Raw genomic sequence first — 18,135 nt, 5'->3', positions numbered from 1 at the left:
AGCTATCGCTTGATCACTTGTCATCCGCCGCAGCCGACGGGACGCGGCGACCGAGGCTACGGCCGGGAACGTTAGGTAGCGCTACGTAAATACGACTTAAAGAGGACTTTTATGTAACCGAGGCCGCGTTTGCATTGTCGCGACGGGCGAACGTTTGAAATGTAGACGCTCCTTTGAAGGGGATTTCGGAGCGTGCACGTGACCAGGATCCCGATATGAAGCATTAGCCGAAATAAAATTGTCGATTCGTGATTGACGTCTCCTCCCCGGTCGCGGAGAGCCAGACAAAGCCGACGGCGACGGAAAACAGTGGGAGCCTCATAAATAAGTCGAATTTCGTTTCAAAGATTCCCTTTGCACGCGCAGAAATAATTTCATAAATACTATCATTTGAGTCTCGCGTGTATTTTGCAGAAAAGATATAATTAGCACATTAAAACCTTTAAAATGGCACATAATCCTACTCCCTCATCAAACACGCCTGAATATATGAATATGTAAATATGTTTTATCTCACACTTTGAACCGCTACGACCGATACAAGATGTCTTTGAGTCCCGCCATCGAATTTTATTCTTGGCGTTTGCAACCCGGAGGCGTCTCCGCATCGCGACCCCGACCGCCACGTGGCATCTCGGACCTCGACGTTATCGGATTCATTTTTTAATCTTGTCGTGACTGTGTGTAGTTTCTTGCCTCTGTGATACCGGATGTGTGTGTGTTTTTTTTTTTTTTTTTTTTTTTTTCCTGTGCATTGCACATCACAGTGATGGATTAAAAAGAAGAAGAAAAAAAAAAAAAAAAAACACCATTGGGATTTTAAACAGCTCATTTCACTTAAAGAAAAAAAAAAAAAAAAAAAAAGGCTCCCCGACGGTTCGGTTTACAAATCAAACGTAATATGAATCTTGTGTCAAACAGAATTTCATTATCAACAAAACCCTCGCGAGTCTGAGCTCCCGGCGACGAGAAAAACGTGCTGCTCGTCATTCTGGCAGACGTCTGTCAAAACACGTTCTTCTGGTCAAAGCAGCTATTTCTGTCCGTCAGATCCCCATTAAAGAAACTCCGGGAAACGTAATTGAATAACGGATTTGTTGCATTTTATATATTCTTTTCAGATCTTTGTTTGCTGTAAATGAAAGGGTGAATGTTTTTGCATCTCGATGACTTGTGAATGAAGGTTGCAAGGCTCTACGTCGGCATGCATCTGGACGAGCAAGGAAAAAATGAAAAAGGTAACTTTGCAATGTATTTTTTGGCTTCCAAATTTGAAAACAAAATGATTTTTTGATGGAAAAACATCTCGTAACAATGTTAAAACGATCTTCTCTTTTTTTATTTCTATAAAAACATCGAAAACGATAGCAAAAAAAGGGCAAAATTAAAAAGATTGATTCAATAACCTTGTAAACATTTTACATGCTCCCAATCAATTTTCTAATAAATTCTAGTAACAAGATTTTCTATTTAACTCAACAAAATTTTTAGGTTGTAACCTCATCAATTCTTTTTCAATATTCATTTTTAGTATTAATTCATCATGAATCTTTTAGAGGAACAGTTCATTACATATAAAGATTTTTATAATTTACCATTTTACCTCCTTTACGCTAAAACAAAGGAAAAATTTGGACTTTGTGTTACTTCTGGGTAATGATTTTACTGGTTCGGCCCCCTTGACATCAAATTTGGCCGTACGTGACTGAAAATAAGTTTGACACCCCTGAACCCACGTGAACTATGAAAGAGGGAGTGATTATGTTTTTCTTTACATGAAGCATGAATGAAAGGATGAATATTTGTCTCTAAATGACGTGTGAATGATGGATTGAATGTTTATTTTTTTTACGAATGAGTGAGAGGGTGAATGGTTACTATGAATGAGGGAGTGATTTTTTTTCTCCATATAAGACGTTTGAATGAGAGGGTGAATGTTTGCTCGTCTCTACATGACGGATGAATGAAAAGGTTAGATGGTTTTGTCCTTTTATGACTTGCGAATGATAGCGAAAGGTTGTGCGTCTTTATCTGCCATGTGAAAGAGCGTGTTTGAAAGCCTACTTTGTCTCTGAGTATTTAACCGCTGCTGGAATGATCCCGTTCGGGTTCTCGTAGATCCTTCGCTCCTGAATGCACCACAGCAATAAATCCACGGAAAAGGGAACATATACGGAGTTAGAAAGCGCCCAATTTGAAGAACGAGTGAAGGAAATGGAGCTTATGGAATTACGGCGGTAAATAGAGGAGGACCAACAAATCGACCTGGAGTTTCAGAAGCTAGAGAAGCTCAACGGCTACAAGCGATCGGGATCACTGACCGGACAGCGAGAGAGTTGAAGATAGCCAAAACGCTCGTCTGGGTTTAACGGAGCGCGTGAATGTTTTTTTGTCTCTGTAAGAAGGAGAAGGTGAACGGTTGTGTGTCTCGATCATCCATGTGAATGTCTGAGGAGATTCTCGGTCATCCCAGTCGTGGTGGATTTGTCAAAATCTTCTCGTCACGCCAGATGGACCTGAATTTCTTCGCTTGAAGACGTTTCACCCCCTCATCCCGGTGACGTGTCTTCAAGCGAAGAAATTCAAGTCCGGTTGGCGTGACGAGAAGATTTTGACAAGACGGCAGAGTGAATGGTTTTGAAAAATGAGGGAGAGGGTGAATGGTTTTATCTCTATTCATCATGTGAATGGTTTTGTTCTTATTGACCTGTGAATGAAAGAGTGAAGGATTTTGTCTCCATCTTCCACGAGGATGAAGCAACGAAGGCTTTTTGTCTCTATATGACCCGTGAATGTTTTGACCGAGGCAGTTAATTATTGTTTTTATATATGGGATGTATGAATGAAAGGGTGAATGTTTTGGTCTCTATATGACGCATGAATGAAAGAGTATGTTATTATCTTCCATGTGAATGAAAGGGTGAATGTTTTTGTCTCCAAGACTGAGGCGGTAGATTATTGTTTTTATCTGTATAATATATGAATAAAAGGGAGAATGTTTTGGGTTTCTATATAATGCATGAATGAAAGAGTGTGTTTCTATCTTGCAAATGAATGAGAGGTTAAATGATTTTGTTCAATGCGAGCTGTGAATGAAAGGGCGAATGTTTTTGGTCCCGTAATGACGTATGACCGAGGCAGTGAATTATTGTTTTTATCTATATAATGGATAAATGAAAGGGTGAATGTTTTGGTCTCTACATGATGCGTGAATGGTTTTGCGCTATGACTTTTGAATGAAAGGGTGAATGTTTTGGTCTCTATTTGTGGTCCAGGTTGAGCCCCCAGCTCGCCCTCCACCGGCAGGGATAGGCTCCGGCCACAGCGCAGGATAAGATAATGAATGAATGCATAATGAACATTTGTTTAAAATAATTGCAACAACTAAGCGCCGACTTTGAACTGCAAATGGCATCTGGAAAACAAAAATCACCATAAATGTACATCGAGGTCACGGCAGCAATGTGTTTTTTTTTTTATTGCCCCGAGCACTCAGCCAGGCCCTCTGTGTTAGCAGCAGCGTAGCCTCCTGCAAAGTCTTATTTCTAAACAGACGATATGTTTCTGCGTTGTTTTTACACTTATTGGTTAAAAAAAAAAAAAAAAAAATCTCTCTGTATTCCAAAGGTATGACGTGCAGAGAATTCAAATAGAAACGTCCTCGCACGAGGACCGATGGATGGTGGCAGGCAACTAGAATTGGAAGAATAATCACAATTAAGGGTTTGACGGCACCGGCGGTGCCACGGATCCCGCCGGCGTGAGACGCCTTCCAGAGTTAGATATTCTAAAAAAGCGGCAAGATAATCAGAATGTATTGAGAAACAGAGGCTGATGCTGAAACCGTGCTCACTTATCATTTTGTGAGATATTGATAGTAACATTGGGGCCGAACAATGTGAAGAACATTGACTGGATGGGGTTGTTTTTTTTTTTTTCTTAAAGGGAGCCTCGCCTGGAGGAAAAATAGGTATAAATAAGCGTCACTGTTCGTCTCGTACTTGAATGTGTTGTTAAAGAAGCACGAAGAATATACACTGCTCAAAAAAATAAAGGGAACACTTAAAAAACACATCCTATATTCTTATGAAATACTTTGCTCTTTACACAGTTGAATGTGCTGACAACAAAATCACACAAAAATGATCAATGGAAATCAATTGGATCAACCCATGGAGGTCTGGATTAGGAATCACACTCAAAATTAAAGTGTAAAAACAAACTCCAGGCTGATCCAACTTTGATGTAATGTCCTTAAAACAAGTCAAAATGAATCTGTGTTGCTTCCTGAGTGGACACTATGATTTCACACAAGTGTGATTGACTTGGAGTTACATTGAGTTGTTCAAGTGTTCCATTTATTTTTTTGAGCAGTATATATATTTTAAGCTACGTGGGCAGCCACTAGCGCAATGCATGCAAGGTTGATGATATATACAAGTTGCATTGTCTTGACTTTTTTCTGCTAGCGTTTCAGAACGGTATATATGCTAATAATACCGCATTGTGCTGCTTTTGGGTGCAATCTTCAGCCCAAGGGAAACAAAGGGGAACAAAACTGCTTTCCAAGGGACAAGAAGAGAAGAAAGGAAAAATTGTTTGTGGATGTACACGACTTCCTAGAGATCCACGGCGGGGTTCTCGCCGCTTCTCTCCGGATGCATTTAGCCAAGCTAAGCTGCTGAAAGAGCTCACGGCCGCTGCTGGTTTTAAACGGAGGCTGAAGCCAAACGCCGTGCCTACAGTTTCCTTTCACATGTGGACAAAAGGTCCTCGGGAAACGAGCGACGCCCGCTCGAAGAAACGCCACAGGCGGGAGACGCAGGACGTCAACAACACACTACTGCAGGAACAGCATCTGATGACAAAAGATCGACACCGGCACCATCACCGAGGAAGCACGGCCGTCGGTTTGTTTACAGTCAACAGCTGATGACAAAAAGTGGAAACCACTGCCTTGTATATATTAGCATAGCAACGCAGTTGCTGCACGCACAACACCGACTCTGGCCGACTCTTGCCTCTTTGCGTCTTCAATTTGAAGCTCCTTTGGATTCAGCGTTTATGAAATGTTTTTATACCGTAGGGTAAAATAATCGGGTCCGACCCCGCTGCAACCTTGTGACGTAAAAACAACAAAAGCGTCCTATGAGGTGAAAGGTTTTTTTTTTTTTTGGGTTTGTACATTTTCTAATTGTTTGTATGTAGCTGGTACAAATATCGATCAAATAGAACAATAACATATTGGCAACCAGGGACCCCTTTAACAGATGGGATGAAGCCGAACGCTCCGACACCTTGGAGACCCGCTTGGAGATGTAACTCCTTTAGTGAGGATCTCTAGGTCAATGCAGTGCGTTCAATATCACGGGGAAACCAATAGACAGAGAAGCATTCGGTAACAAAGTGTAAAAAAATCCTGCAGTCAAAGTAACAGTTGGAGAAATTGAGTATCCCACTCCGGTGGAAAACTGTCCTGTCTCCGTATATCAATTATTATGTGCAACATTATTAGATGAGTAAGTCTAATTTCGAGCCGGCAGGTGCAGCGACTTATAAATATTTAAGCAGGTGATTTAGTCTGGCGATTCTGCGCCTGCGAAAGGTCAAAAAACAATTGATTGGGTTGGAGAAAAGGTTTGTTCACATTTGGGTGCATTATTGGGGCACTTTTTCTTCTCTCCGCCACTTCAATGACATAAATGTAAAACAAAAAACAGAAAAAACAAACAAACAACAAAAGCAGTTCACTTTGGCCGAGCCATGCTAGTTATTTTATATCTTTATATTTATTTTATTTTATATTTATTTTATATTTATATTTATATTTATCTATATATAAATATTTTCATTTAATTTTAAACTAAATAATCTTATCTTATCTAGAAAATAAATCAAAAATTTATTATTTTTAGCTTTTAACTTTATGTTGGGTTTACTTTAATTTCTAGGTGAAATTTACACAAAAAAAAAAATTAACAGTTCACCCTACTTTTGAATACGTTTTGTGCTGCGTTCACAGAGCCCGCTGCCCCTCCGATTAAAATAGAAAAAAATGGAAATTTCCCTCCGCGCTCACCGGAGGTCTGACTTCCCAGGGGGAACCGTGACATCACATCCATTGTCATGCAAATCCTGCTCACGCGTTCCTCTAAAAACACGTGTGGGTATATAATAAAGTGACACTACATATAGAGGGGATGAAAAAAAAAAAAAAAAGATAAAACACCGGGCACGGGTGGAAAAAAAACATCAGCAAAAGATGGAGGTCAGAAACAACAACTGGTGATATTTCTGCACATTTCTGCACATTCTGCACATTTCTGCACAATATCTGCACATTCCTGATGTCTATGCATTTCGGACGGAGTGAAAGCAGAGGTGAAAACAGAGATGCCGTCTGGGATGGAGACGTCCAACTTCTACCCTGGAGCCAGGAGGACGGATGGGATCAGGAGTCCCGGCGGAAGGAGAGCATGATAAAACAGAGGAGGTGACGGTGAAGAAGGACACTGAGGTTGGAGCTGCCAGGCAGGAGGCCAAGAGGAAGACCAGAGAGATTTATGCATGGAGGGAAAGAGGACAGGAAGTCAGTCGGTGTGAGAGAAGAGGGTCGGACGGAGGCGGATGATTGGCTGCGGCGACCCCAGAGGGGAGCAGCCCGGAGGAAGGGGAAAAAAAAAAAAAAAAAAGATGTGTTTAATTTAAAACACACCCCATTCGACTTTCCTCATCACTCAGTACAAGACTGGAGTAAAAACTCCCACATCTGTTTTCAACTGGAACTTGAAATGTTCTTCCGCCGCTGAAGTCAGAATCTTTAAATTGCTTTCTATGTGTCCAAACAGCAGTTAAAGACCCAAATAAATTAAATCAGTGCACTGAACACATTGGAGAGGCGGAGGAATGCAAAGTGCATTACATTCATCACCGAAAACCAGATGGCGGTCGGTGTTGCATTCGCTGCACATTTTTTTTTTTTTATTCCGGAATCCTCCTACCTACATCTGGACTTTGAATGAAAGTAAAGGAGGAGATAAAAAAAGGAGCGAGTGTCGAACACGGGTAGAAAATGTACAGCAGCGACGCTGACAGGGTGGAGAGTTGAGTCTGCAGCATCCTCTAGTATTCACAGAGAAACTCTCTCTCCCTCACACACACACACACACACACACACTCTCCTCTGTTACCTTGGCAACATATTTTCTGCATGGAAATAGCATCTCTCTCACTGTGAGAAAAAAAAGGGGGGGGGAGGGGAGGGGGGCACTTCAATAGATTTAAATGCGTCTAGAACAGATTTAAGTTCAGCAATTTCACCTCCAGAGTGAATTGAGTCACTTCGCCGCATCGAAACGCTCGCGAACAGAATTCCATTATGTGTTCGGGAGCAGATCGGCGTGAGTCTCCGCGCATTCACGGCATTCTGTGCACGCGGATCAAAACAATTAGTCCCCCACAAATACAATGGGCTTAATGACAGCTTAGACAATTTAGTGTTTACTCTCCCGGCTGTTTGCCTGGGGATTCATTTACATCATATTCAAGTCTTGATGTGCAGATCCTCACAGGCGTGTTATTAACCAGTGTAAAATAAATAATGAAGAGCGGAGGATGGAGAGCGGATCTGTACGGATTTCTCCACAAAGTCTTCCCTCCAAGATGAAGGGTTTTTAGCGCGGCGCTTGTGGGTTTTCTCGCCACCGGAGAGCAGTTCGGTGTGATAAAGCTTTGTTTGCTCGCTGCCGGAGAGTACGAGAGTGACAAACTAATGAAAGGAAAAATCCGGGGTGTTGAGATTGTAGGCGCGATCAGAACCCGCTGCAAAGAAGCAATAGACTCGGACGGAGCGGGGAGGGAAGGGGGGGGGGATAGGAAGAAAAAAAACAAAAAAAACGAGAAAGCGATTAACATCCAGGTAAACATGAAGCACGGGATTAGAAAAGGAAAAAAAAAAAAAGACACACACACACACACAAACACACACACACACAAGTGCTTTGACTCCTGGGAGGGAGAAGCCATAATGAAATAAGCATCTGAAAGAGAGCAGGTGTTGGAGGCTTGACAGACTTCAGCTGCATAACAAGTAGTGCATTTACTCTCCCCTGCTTTTGTCGAGCAAAACAACCGACGCCGTGAATAAATGCCCTCTTAGAAACAAAAAAAAAAAAAAAATACAACAGACCCCCCCACCCCACACACACACAAATGAAATCAGGTCTAAATCAACCACACACACACACTCTTAAGCACACGCAGCGCGGGTGAGCTCCAGTCTGAGTTGGTTTTGGATGAAGAGACAAGCAGACCTGGAGGTGAATTTCAACCAGAAGGTCTGAGAGCTTCAGACAATCCATCTGAATCACTTTATCTCGCCGCCGGTACAGAAAACAAACAAAAAAACAAACAAATAAACAAAAAGAAAAACAACCTTGCATCTCAGTGAGCAGGCTGAGGGAGTTCAGCACCACGGAGAGCGCCGTTGGAGCCGGATCTTCCAGCGGGACGCATTAATCCTGCTGGCTTTTGCAGAAGAAGGGGGGGAAAAAATTATGTGTTAACCAAAAAAATTGCCTCCGGAGAAACTAAACAGAGCGAAGGAAATCCCGGCAGAAAGTCTGTTATCCGAAATTAAATATGAAAGACCTTCCTGATTCTCCTGGTTATATTTATTTTATCATTTAGGCGTCAATGAAGCCAGCTGTGTTTTTTTTTCGACAAGAATAACGACTGGGAGAATTAAAGGATGACTTTCGCTGAGTGGAAGATTTAACAGCTACAGTTCAAATTGAATTCATTTTATTTGTCTCCTAACAAAAAGAGCACTGCAGCAGTTTCTCAGTCACGAGGAACAATTTCAGGTGGCATAATTTGATGTGAAAACGAAAGGGGGAAAAAAAAATAGAATCCTGAGATTTTTTTTCCGTCTTCATACGGCCAAAATGAATTTACTTGTGAAGATTGATTTAATAATACATGTTTTTTTCCAAACAATCCCACAGAGACATGAAACGCTATTTGCTGATGACTGTAAATGAAACAAGTGCACGTCGGGAACCTAAAATCGTTTCCAACTCTGCATTGAATTATTAGGTACGATACAATTTCGCTCGCTCTCTGAACGGGTATTAAGTTATGAGAAGGAAAACAAAATTGATCTTTGGGGCCGGGAGTGTGTTAAACGTTTCAAAACAGGTGATTCAAACACACAGCAAAGCTTGGAAGGCGATGACAGCGTGTTACAAAGGCGGAATGGGATATTCTGACAGCAAATCAAATGCTCTTTTCGATATTTGGCCGTTGCGCCAGATGAAATAATAGAGACTGATTAGCCGCAGCTAAAATATTCTTTATATGGGCTCTGTAATTGCTTTTATTTACTCAGCAGCTAAATGGGCATAAATGGTCAACCACTTAGTAGCAACAAATGAGACGCACAATTGCTGAGCTGTAACGTCTACTCATTCATTGGAACAGTGATAACGTAGCTGCATTTAAGTTCCTCGTTTGTTTATGCCAACGGTCTGCAGAGCAATTGTTTTACAGTTTGAAAAAAAATAAAAAAAATAAAGGAGTTTAGTTTTAAATTATATCCATTTGATTTGAAGTGTTGAGATAAGTGAATATTGGTTGCTGGGAAGGAATGAAAACAGACTTACGAGGACAATGAAATAAATAATGCGATGAAAACAAAAAACGCAGACTTGTTCTTCTTAGCCTTTGGGTTTGTCTGAATAATGCAATTAATTGGATATATTGATTGGATTAATCACCGCGGTAAACAGGTGAGGCACCAAGGGGAGAGCATTCTCGCCGATCTATCAAGCTGTCATGTTTAACCTGCATGTAATAATTTGATAATAAGTAAATGTGACTGAATAAACTACGATTTACAGATTTGATCCTGCATGAGATCAGGAAATTGGTGCGGTGACGATCATTTTGTTGTTTTATTTATCATTTCCCCAAATGCAAATATGCAATAATACATTTATTCATACACTAAAACGCGCGTTATTAGGGTCTTTAAATGCATCCTATTTTTTCCTTTTTCATCTCGCCAACCCACTGGTTCCTCTCTTGCAAATATTCGAAATAACGCGTCAAGGCGTGACGGGAAAATATTTGCTCTGCATTGACAGGTAGAATCCTTTTTTTTCCCCGTCGATGGACGCGAGGGAGTTCAAACTGAGCCTTTGGTTGGATTCTCTTTTTTTGCCCCATATTTTAATGTGCACTGACAGCTCAATAAAAAAAAAAAAAAGATGCATCGATACGTATGATCTTAGATAAAAAGTGGTGTTCGACAAAAAGCCGAAAAACTACGAGTATAACAACATTTAGCGAAAATCCAAACCGATGGCGTCACAGACGGATCCACTCCGGGGAGAACTCGGGCCTCAACTTAGCAGCCGAACTTGTCAATCAAAAAGATGCACTTCTAAATGTGTTGTATATTTCAACAGGGTTGGAGTGACCCATTTTATTTTGGGCAGTTGAGATACATCAGTGTAAATATCAACAAAGGAGGTTAATTGTCTGTACATTACATTCTAACAAAGTGATGATTTTGTAATCAATTCAATGAATGTGTCAGATACTGTTTTATAGACAGGCTTTGAGTAGGTTTATATTACTCATTTCTCTGTAAAGTTCATAGAAAATATAAAGCAACTCATGACTAAAAGTTTAATTGGTTAACACTTTAAATCACACCTCTATGTCTATGTAATTTCAATACATCCATACAATACATGTATACAAGGTTATTTTGTGGTTAGAGAAAAATACAACCCAAGAGTATGGAAATGCAAACATATAGCGGTTCTTGAATTTCTCATACATGTGGAACAGGCGTGCCAAATGAGGCCGGGGCCTCCTTTAGTATAATAGGTACGATCCATATTGCCAGAGGGGACGAAAAGGGAGAGAAAGAAAAAAAAAAAAAAAAAAAAAAAGAAACAAAAGTCACAATGTTACAACCAGCCTGAGTCAAGTGTACAATATGCACACTTGAGGAAAATGAAAGCTATGCGACAAAATAAAAATACTAACAGTTTGTTGCTTCTCTGGTAAAAATAAGTCCACGGGTTCTTCTGACAGCTTAGAGGGACATGGGGGCTTCACAGGGGTACTCACTGTGTTCCTTGTTCAAAATGACAGCAAAAGAAAGGGAGGCAGGGAACAAGCTGCATTTCAGTGTTTTTTAAGTCTATCTGTCAGATCTTTTATAGAAATCAAAGTCTCAAGCTTTTCATTCCGTCTTCAAAAGGAGTTTCACGCGGGCCTCTCGGTCGCACTTTTTTTTTTTGTTTGTTTGTTTCATCCGCGTGGCTCGACACCGGTGGAGGGTCTCATTGGTTATTTTTAGCTTTGGCGTGTGTGAGGATGTGAGACTTGAGGTTGGTCGACTGGGCAAATTTCTTATTGCAGCCGTCGAAAGGGCAGACGTAGGGCCGGTCTCCAGTGTGGATCCGCACGTGCGTGCGCAGGTTGAAGTCCAGAGAAAACCTCTTGCCGCAGCCTTCGAAGGTGCACTGACAGAAAAGACGGAGGAAGAGCGAGTTCACTACAACCACCCCTGCAACACAAGTCACCGTCCGAATGCGCTTTTCCCGTCCGGTCGGCATCTCGGGGCCCCGAAGACGCCACAAGCCCGGGATCCAAACCCAAATTCCCCGTATTTATATTTAACTCCAGTATTTTGTGACATTTACGGCAAATAAAGCTGATTCTCAGTTAATTTCATGCTCTATTCTAAGAAATTATCGGAGGATTAATTGGCAATTTTGTGCTGATCCCGGCTCGATGCGCTGCATTCTCGTTATCGTTGCCTTCTTACTTCGCGGACAGAAGAAAGTATTAACAAATTAGCAGAGCGGCAAGTAAATAATAAAAACACCAGTAAATGGACAATCGACAACAAAAGGGAAATACTGTTCATGAATTTTTGTTGGTTTGTTTTTTTTTGCTTTGCACTTCATCCATTTGGAAAGCCACGATTTATGGAGCTATTTCAGAGAATAGAAACAACAGCAGGAAAATACAAACAGAATTTAAGAGGAAACAAGAGATAGTTTTGCTAGTAATATGATCTGGAAAAAGGGATTCGGTGTCTACTTTAAAAATCCCATTGCGTTTGTGTTGCTGGTCTGCCATTGGATAATAATAATATATAGGAAATCAAATGAAGCCATTCGTACTTAATTGAAATACAGTGTATTTCTCATCTCCAAATTCATGTGTATAATTTCGAGGGAGAGGCCATTTTTTGTGCTAAATCTTTTACCGCGCGACAACGAAAACCTGCTTTAAAATTGAATTCACGCGCTGATAAAATATGAACCGAACCCTCAACCGGCACGGACTCGACCCTGAACGAGAGGATTTACGCGGAGGAAAGCGTCTCGCGATTATCGGGATCTACATCGCTCTGCAGCGAGAGCCTTTATTGACCGAACTGTGACTTCTCAGCGCGCCCCCCGGGGCCTACCTGGAAGGGCTTCTCTCCTGTGTGAACAAGTTGGTGGCGTTTGAGTTTGGAGCTTTCGACGAAGGCTTTGCCACACTCGGCGCAGACGTGCACTCTGGGCCCGTGGGTGTGGAGATGCTTCCTCATGGCTGAGTTATCCCTGAACATCTTTGTGCAGCCCTGGGGATCACGGAAAGTGCAGAGCACAGTTGAAAAATGGCAGATGAGGCCGGCCGGTATTTGTGAGACGGCGCTTCAAGTCCAAGGAGGCGCAGGCTTTCAACCAGGCATAGCAAAAACCAAAAAAAAAATTCAATAAATAAAATGGATGATTTATTCAATTGTGAGTCGCTCAGAAGCTTAGGAAATGACGTTTTCCACTAACATTTAACGTGTTAATAAATCCTTTCTCACTCCCAGTTATCTGCAGAGTCCTCTACGCTCACCCCCCCACCCGGCCCAGGTTAATTTCCCTCAATTCTCTTGGGCTAATTGTTATGGTAAACGGCAACAATCATCATTATGAAAATGGACTTCTTAGGTGAGGTGATCATTTTTATTGCAATTGCCAGAGAAAAGGAAAAAGCGGATACTGATGGAATTTATTGAATACAAACACTTCATTTGTAAGGAGCCAAGCTGTTACTCAGGCTCCTAAGGTACTGATTTACTGTTAACGGCAGCTTCACACCCCAGCAGAAGCTGACACATAGAGGAAATAAAAACCTTGGCATTAGTGAACCAAATAAAAGTTCAGATTAGGGTTGATTGCTCTTGTAAGTACACGGAAATCGATACGCTGAAGTGCTTTCTTCACTTAACAATAATCTTTAGAGAAACGCAGCCGCACGCGGTGCAGCGAAAGGACGGCAACAGATCAGGAACTATGAACCCCGAAACAGCAAAGCGATAATATGACTCACTTTATGAGGGCAGGCTATCGTCCGGGGAGCATCGTCCTCTTTGACTTTCCTGGGTTTCATCCTGTTTGCAGAGGAAATTACATTGTTTTTCCTGAAAACATGCAAACAAAATAACCCGAATCTGTCGGAACAGCATTGCACGTGCTTTTAAACCCATTACTGTAAAGCAGTGATAAAAATAATAATAATAAAAATCAATTGAGATAAATGCGAGAATAAATGTGTTCACATCCTTAAGGTCAAAATAGCAGCTACTGTTATTCCTTATGTGAAAACGCACGACTGGCATTAACTCATTTCCCTTTCCTGTAAATCCAGGAAGAAGAACCTCGACAAATCCCTTCTGATGACGTTCTACGGGATCTCTTTTCATATTTATCCAAAACAAGCCACCGCAATTGAAAACGCACGACGATTGTCAATGCTGTTTACTGGAAATGTTCCTTCGGCGTTGCGTCGGGAGGCGGTGAGACACTTTGTGATTACAGCTGAGTGACAAGCGACTACGGCACATCGCTACCATACAAGCTGACAGGAGTTCAATTTGTTTTTGTGACGTGCCTTTGCTTGACTGGAAAACCGTTTGAATAACTTTATTGAAGAATCGTTTTCCTTCTTTTGACAACCAAGGAAATGTCTAAGGGTCTTAAACAGGCTTGTTTATTTCTCTGATAATTGTTTTTGTAGATTATCATAAATTAATCCAAAATGAAATGTAAGCCCATCGATCCGGAATTTATGATCTGTTTCAGCTTTTATTTAAAATATAGCCCACACTTCCGAGCACCACCATAGAAGAGTGAAAGGATGAAGGTGGTTGATGCAGATGAATGATGCAGGCGAAAAGCAATTATCTGAAAAAAGGCCCCAAATGTACCCGAATTTGGAAGAGTAATTAAATGTTTTAAAGGTCGTGTTTCATAATGGATTGTTAGAACCAGTCCTCCTTCGGTGCAATTGCTTTGCCGAGTATCTGATAAACATCTATCGGGGGGAGCATGTTCATAAAACACAACCTGTTTAATAGAATTTAATATCTGTGACAAGCCAAAGTGCAACCCTGAGTCTCATATTTAGATTTGATTTTTTGATCAAACAAACCGTTTCAGTGACCTGTTAGGCAAACAGCCGTCCAGAGATATGACGCGATTGTGACTTAACTTGGTTGAACCTTCTCCCTTGAGATAACCAATAGTCGTACACAAACAGAACAGGAGCTCTTGTGAACTCTTGGAAGATGTCTATCCAAACACCGTGCTGCAAATGAGTGACATTTCTTCCGAAAGACTGGGAAAAAAATCACTCACCTGGCAAATTCTGCCAGTTGTTTGGGGTCCGAGAGGTCGATCCCGGGTATGCCACCAGGGGGCAGCTTCTTCCCCGTCATGTACTCGGAGTAATCCGGAGGGGAGTTTTCCCCGACGATCTGTTCCTCCACCACCGACTCATGGTCGATGTCTTTATTATCATCTAAAAACACATTACAGAGACTGAACCGATAACAGATTGGTATTTTCTGACTACAAGCCTGCGGGGAGAGGGCAATACTTCTGCAGCGGCCTTGAAGGCACGTTGCTGTTGCGTGCAAACTAAGAACTAGGGCGTTTAATAATATCGCTGCTTTTTTTTGTTGAAGCAAAACAGAAAGAAAAGGGGTCAGACAAAACATGCAGAGTATATGAGGGGGGAGAGTGCACTATTTCCGGGACTGTTAATATAGTTGAAGCTCGGCCTCGCTTCGGTGCTCGGTCCATTAGCGCCCCCTGCTGGTAAGATTGTGAATTATGTTTCCTGCAGGGTGAGGACTGACCGCCGTTTTTTTTTGACAATTTTCACTGGTTTTTTTGCTTGTTATATGTCAAACAAACACAAGAAAAAAATAAATCAATGAGTTACCTTATTACTTTGATTTTAGTGCGGATTTTTTTAAATAACAATAAATAATAATTACTGATACAATTAATCCCATCTTCATCCCCTGTTAAGAAACTAATGTTTACTACTTCAGCTTTTTCCCTTTCACAAAAGCGTTGGACGATGTGCATCAATATTGAGGAAAGGGGGAGGTTTGCAACTATCCCGGGCCTCGTTATTCCAGCAAATTACACAGAATAATGTTCAGATATTTGCTACGCTGATTCGAGTTCCGCTGTTTCAAGTGAAAAGACACGGGGGAAAAAAAGGACATTAAAATACGCGATTATTCTACTGCCAACTTTTTATCAACCGGTAGAGTGCACTAAATTACCCACTGCATCCTCTGAAAATGTCACTATGCAGAGAAAATAAGCAATAAGAGGTGTCGTTGTGGGTGTTAAATGACTTAAACCGCCATGTGGAGAGCGTCGCCCTGCAGCTGCGGGCAATAAAGAGGGGATTAACAGTTTGTCAGGGGGCAAAAACATGCGGGGCCGTGAACGCAACACGGAGGCGGCCGCGGAACACAGCCTTGCTAGCACTAACGGCAGCTAGCTGCTAACTGCTAACTTAATAACAAGCTAACTGGCGCAGACGTTTTGTTCCGACCCTCAACGTACACTTAAGCACACGTTGAACGTCTAACGATGGGGAAAAGTCGGCTAAGTCTCCGCAAGAGTTGCGTTTGAGCTTTGCGGCCTGCTAATTCCCGCAGGCCGAGCGGTGTCTCCCCGCTAGCAGCAGCAACAGCAGCACCGCCGCCATCTCTGGCCGGCCGCGACTATCGCCATTTTTTCGGGGCCGCCGCCATACTTACTCGTCTCGGGGAATATGGCGGCGCCCAGCAACACCTAAAACATGGCCTCCCTTCAAAACAAAAACATTTCGATGTGCTACAGTAAAAGCCTTGCCTCGAAAAGTCGCTGAAAACGCGCATCTTGCGGCGGTGCAACGGAGCCCTCCAGGAACTAGTCTGGTGCAGCAGGACAACGCCCTGACAACGAGGCCTCATGCAACGGCTAACAGCGGATCTGACACATTCGGCTTTGCGAGCGTTACTTACCCGAAGCCCACATAGTAACCGAAAACTCCCCTTCCAGTGTCTTTATTTGCACTTGCTTCTGTTCCCATTTTCTTCCGCCCGCTTCCGCGCCGCTTAAAAAGCTCTTTTTGCCCGCTTTCTTCCCCCCGGCGCCGCCTCCTCGTTTCATTCGCCCCATTGAGCTCTTTCCGGCTACGGTCACCAAAGTCTGCTCGATGTACTCGTCCTCCACCCCGGGTGCGGGCACCGGGATGAGGATCTGGTCCTCAAACCCCCCGCCGGTGCCGTCCGTGTGCAGGTCCGAGTCATCCCCGCCGACCACCTCTTCGCGGGTCTGTACCAGGATAACCTCCTGGTGGTGGTGGTGGTGAATCGAGCTGGGGTCGTCCGTAACCAGCGGCTGGAGCGCTATCATGGGCTGGCCGTCGTCGTCGTCGTCGTCGTCTTCATCTTCTTCTTCTTCATCATCGTCGTCGTCGTCGTCGTCGTCATCCCCGCCGACCACCGTGGTTTCAATCGTCTCCACCGGTATCGTCTCCACCTCTATCTCGTGGAGCTCCACGATCTCGGCCGGCATCTCCGAGCCGTCTGTCTCGATGTACAGCGTATCTCCGGATGCCATGTTGAATTCCGCCAGCTTGCCTCTCTCATTCACGCCGTGTTGTGCTCCTGTTTGAAACCCGCAAACACACTCTCTCTCTCTCAAACACACACACACCCCCTGCTCTGCTCCTGCCTCCGTCTGCCTTCCCTCTTCTTCGGCAACAACTCTCTCCACTTCGTCCCACGCCAAATCTCGTCGCCACTATCGGCTCCAACGGGGAAATCTCGCGAGAACGGGGGGCGAAGAGCGCCATGATTGTTGATAGTGGAGACTCCCTGTGGTTTCCAAACTTTTTGGACACAATATGCATGTGGTTGACTTTTTCTTATTTTATTCTAAATCCGACGCACTTATTTCGACATTACTTAATTTGATATGGATTTTTACGCAAGGCTGTAATTAATAACACATCATTTTATTTCCTCTCTTGACCTTGCGCAGCTGTGTCTATCCAAATGACGAAAAGAAAAACCCTTGAATTTGGGGGGATTCTCAATAACATTTTCTTTTTTTTCTAATGCCATTGAGAACATCTGATCGGAAAAAGTCATTCTCACATGGGCATATCGATGATAGTTGGCATTAAGTATGCCGAACAATATTATTGCCTCTTGCCGGGTGATTAACTTAAAATGTACAACGTCATCCCGTCCGGACGATAAAATTGTCGACGAGAGGAAAGCACAGTTATCTTTTCACGGCCGCTGATTATTTGGCCCGACCTGCTTTATCTCAAAAAAGAAAGTAGTCGCGACATAATGTAGCGTAGACCCCTCCCCGATTGCTGATGTTTGTCGTTGACAACAGATGGCACACACCTGCTTTAACATCACTAATGTCAGTGTTACAAATAAAACTTGCGTGCATTTCCAGTTTGACGTAACATTTGAAAATGATCTCAGACAGCATGAATGATGTGCAATCTTTTTTTCCGACCAAACTCTATACATCAACTTCAGATCGACTTATTGTATCTATTTGACCATTATTCATTGCACTCGTTTAAAAAGCGGTTGTCGTTATATCAATGCATTGCTTTAATAAAGATACCAAAAGCGTTTGTGTATGGGTCTGCATTTCAGGCAGGGGTGAAAAAACGGAGGCGGAAAACCTGATAGCTGGCACAGGGGCAGGACCCCTTTGCAAATGAGAATCTATGATGTCATACAGTCAA

The 18,135-nt window shown here is 42.6% G+C and overlaps 1 protein-coding gene across 2 annotated transcripts; it reads right to left on the bottom strand.

The window, feature by feature from the left end:
- Positions 1-10,456: 10,456 nt before the first annotated feature.
- On the bottom strand, positions 10,457-17,144 carry yy1b (YY1 transcription factor b). 2 transcript variants are annotated; one of them, XM_086166674.1, is made up of 5 exons: positions 16,379-17,144; positions 14,706-14,868; positions 13,399-13,459; positions 12,497-12,655; positions 10,457-11,540 (listed from the first exon to the last, which is right to left on the bottom strand). In XM_086166674.1, the coding sequence occupies exons 1-5, from the start codon at positions 16,977-16,979 to the stop codon at positions 11,358-11,360; spliced, it is 1,167 nt and encodes a 388-aa protein (XP_086022800.1). In that variant the 5' UTR covers positions 16,980-17,144; the 3' UTR covers positions 10,457-11,357. The 2 variants fall into 2 exon arrangements, with proteins under 2 accessions (XP_086022800.1, XP_086022799.1); XM_086166673.1 differs by having other exon boundaries at positions 14,706-14,856.
- Positions 17,145-18,135: the final 991 nt, after the last annotated feature.

The sequence above is a fragment of the Fistularia commersonii genome, chromosome 20, assembly GCF_037954325.1.
Source record: "Fistularia commersonii isolate RoL2024-O1a breed Wild chromosome 20, RoL_Fcom_v1.0, whole genome shotgun sequence".
Classification (NCBI taxonomy): Eukaryota; Metazoa; Chordata; class Actinopteri; order Syngnathiformes; family Fistulariidae; genus Fistularia; species Fistularia commersonii.
The sequence above is the reverse complement of the archived record's forward strand: the minus strand, read 5'-3'. Positions and strand labels throughout refer to the sequence as shown.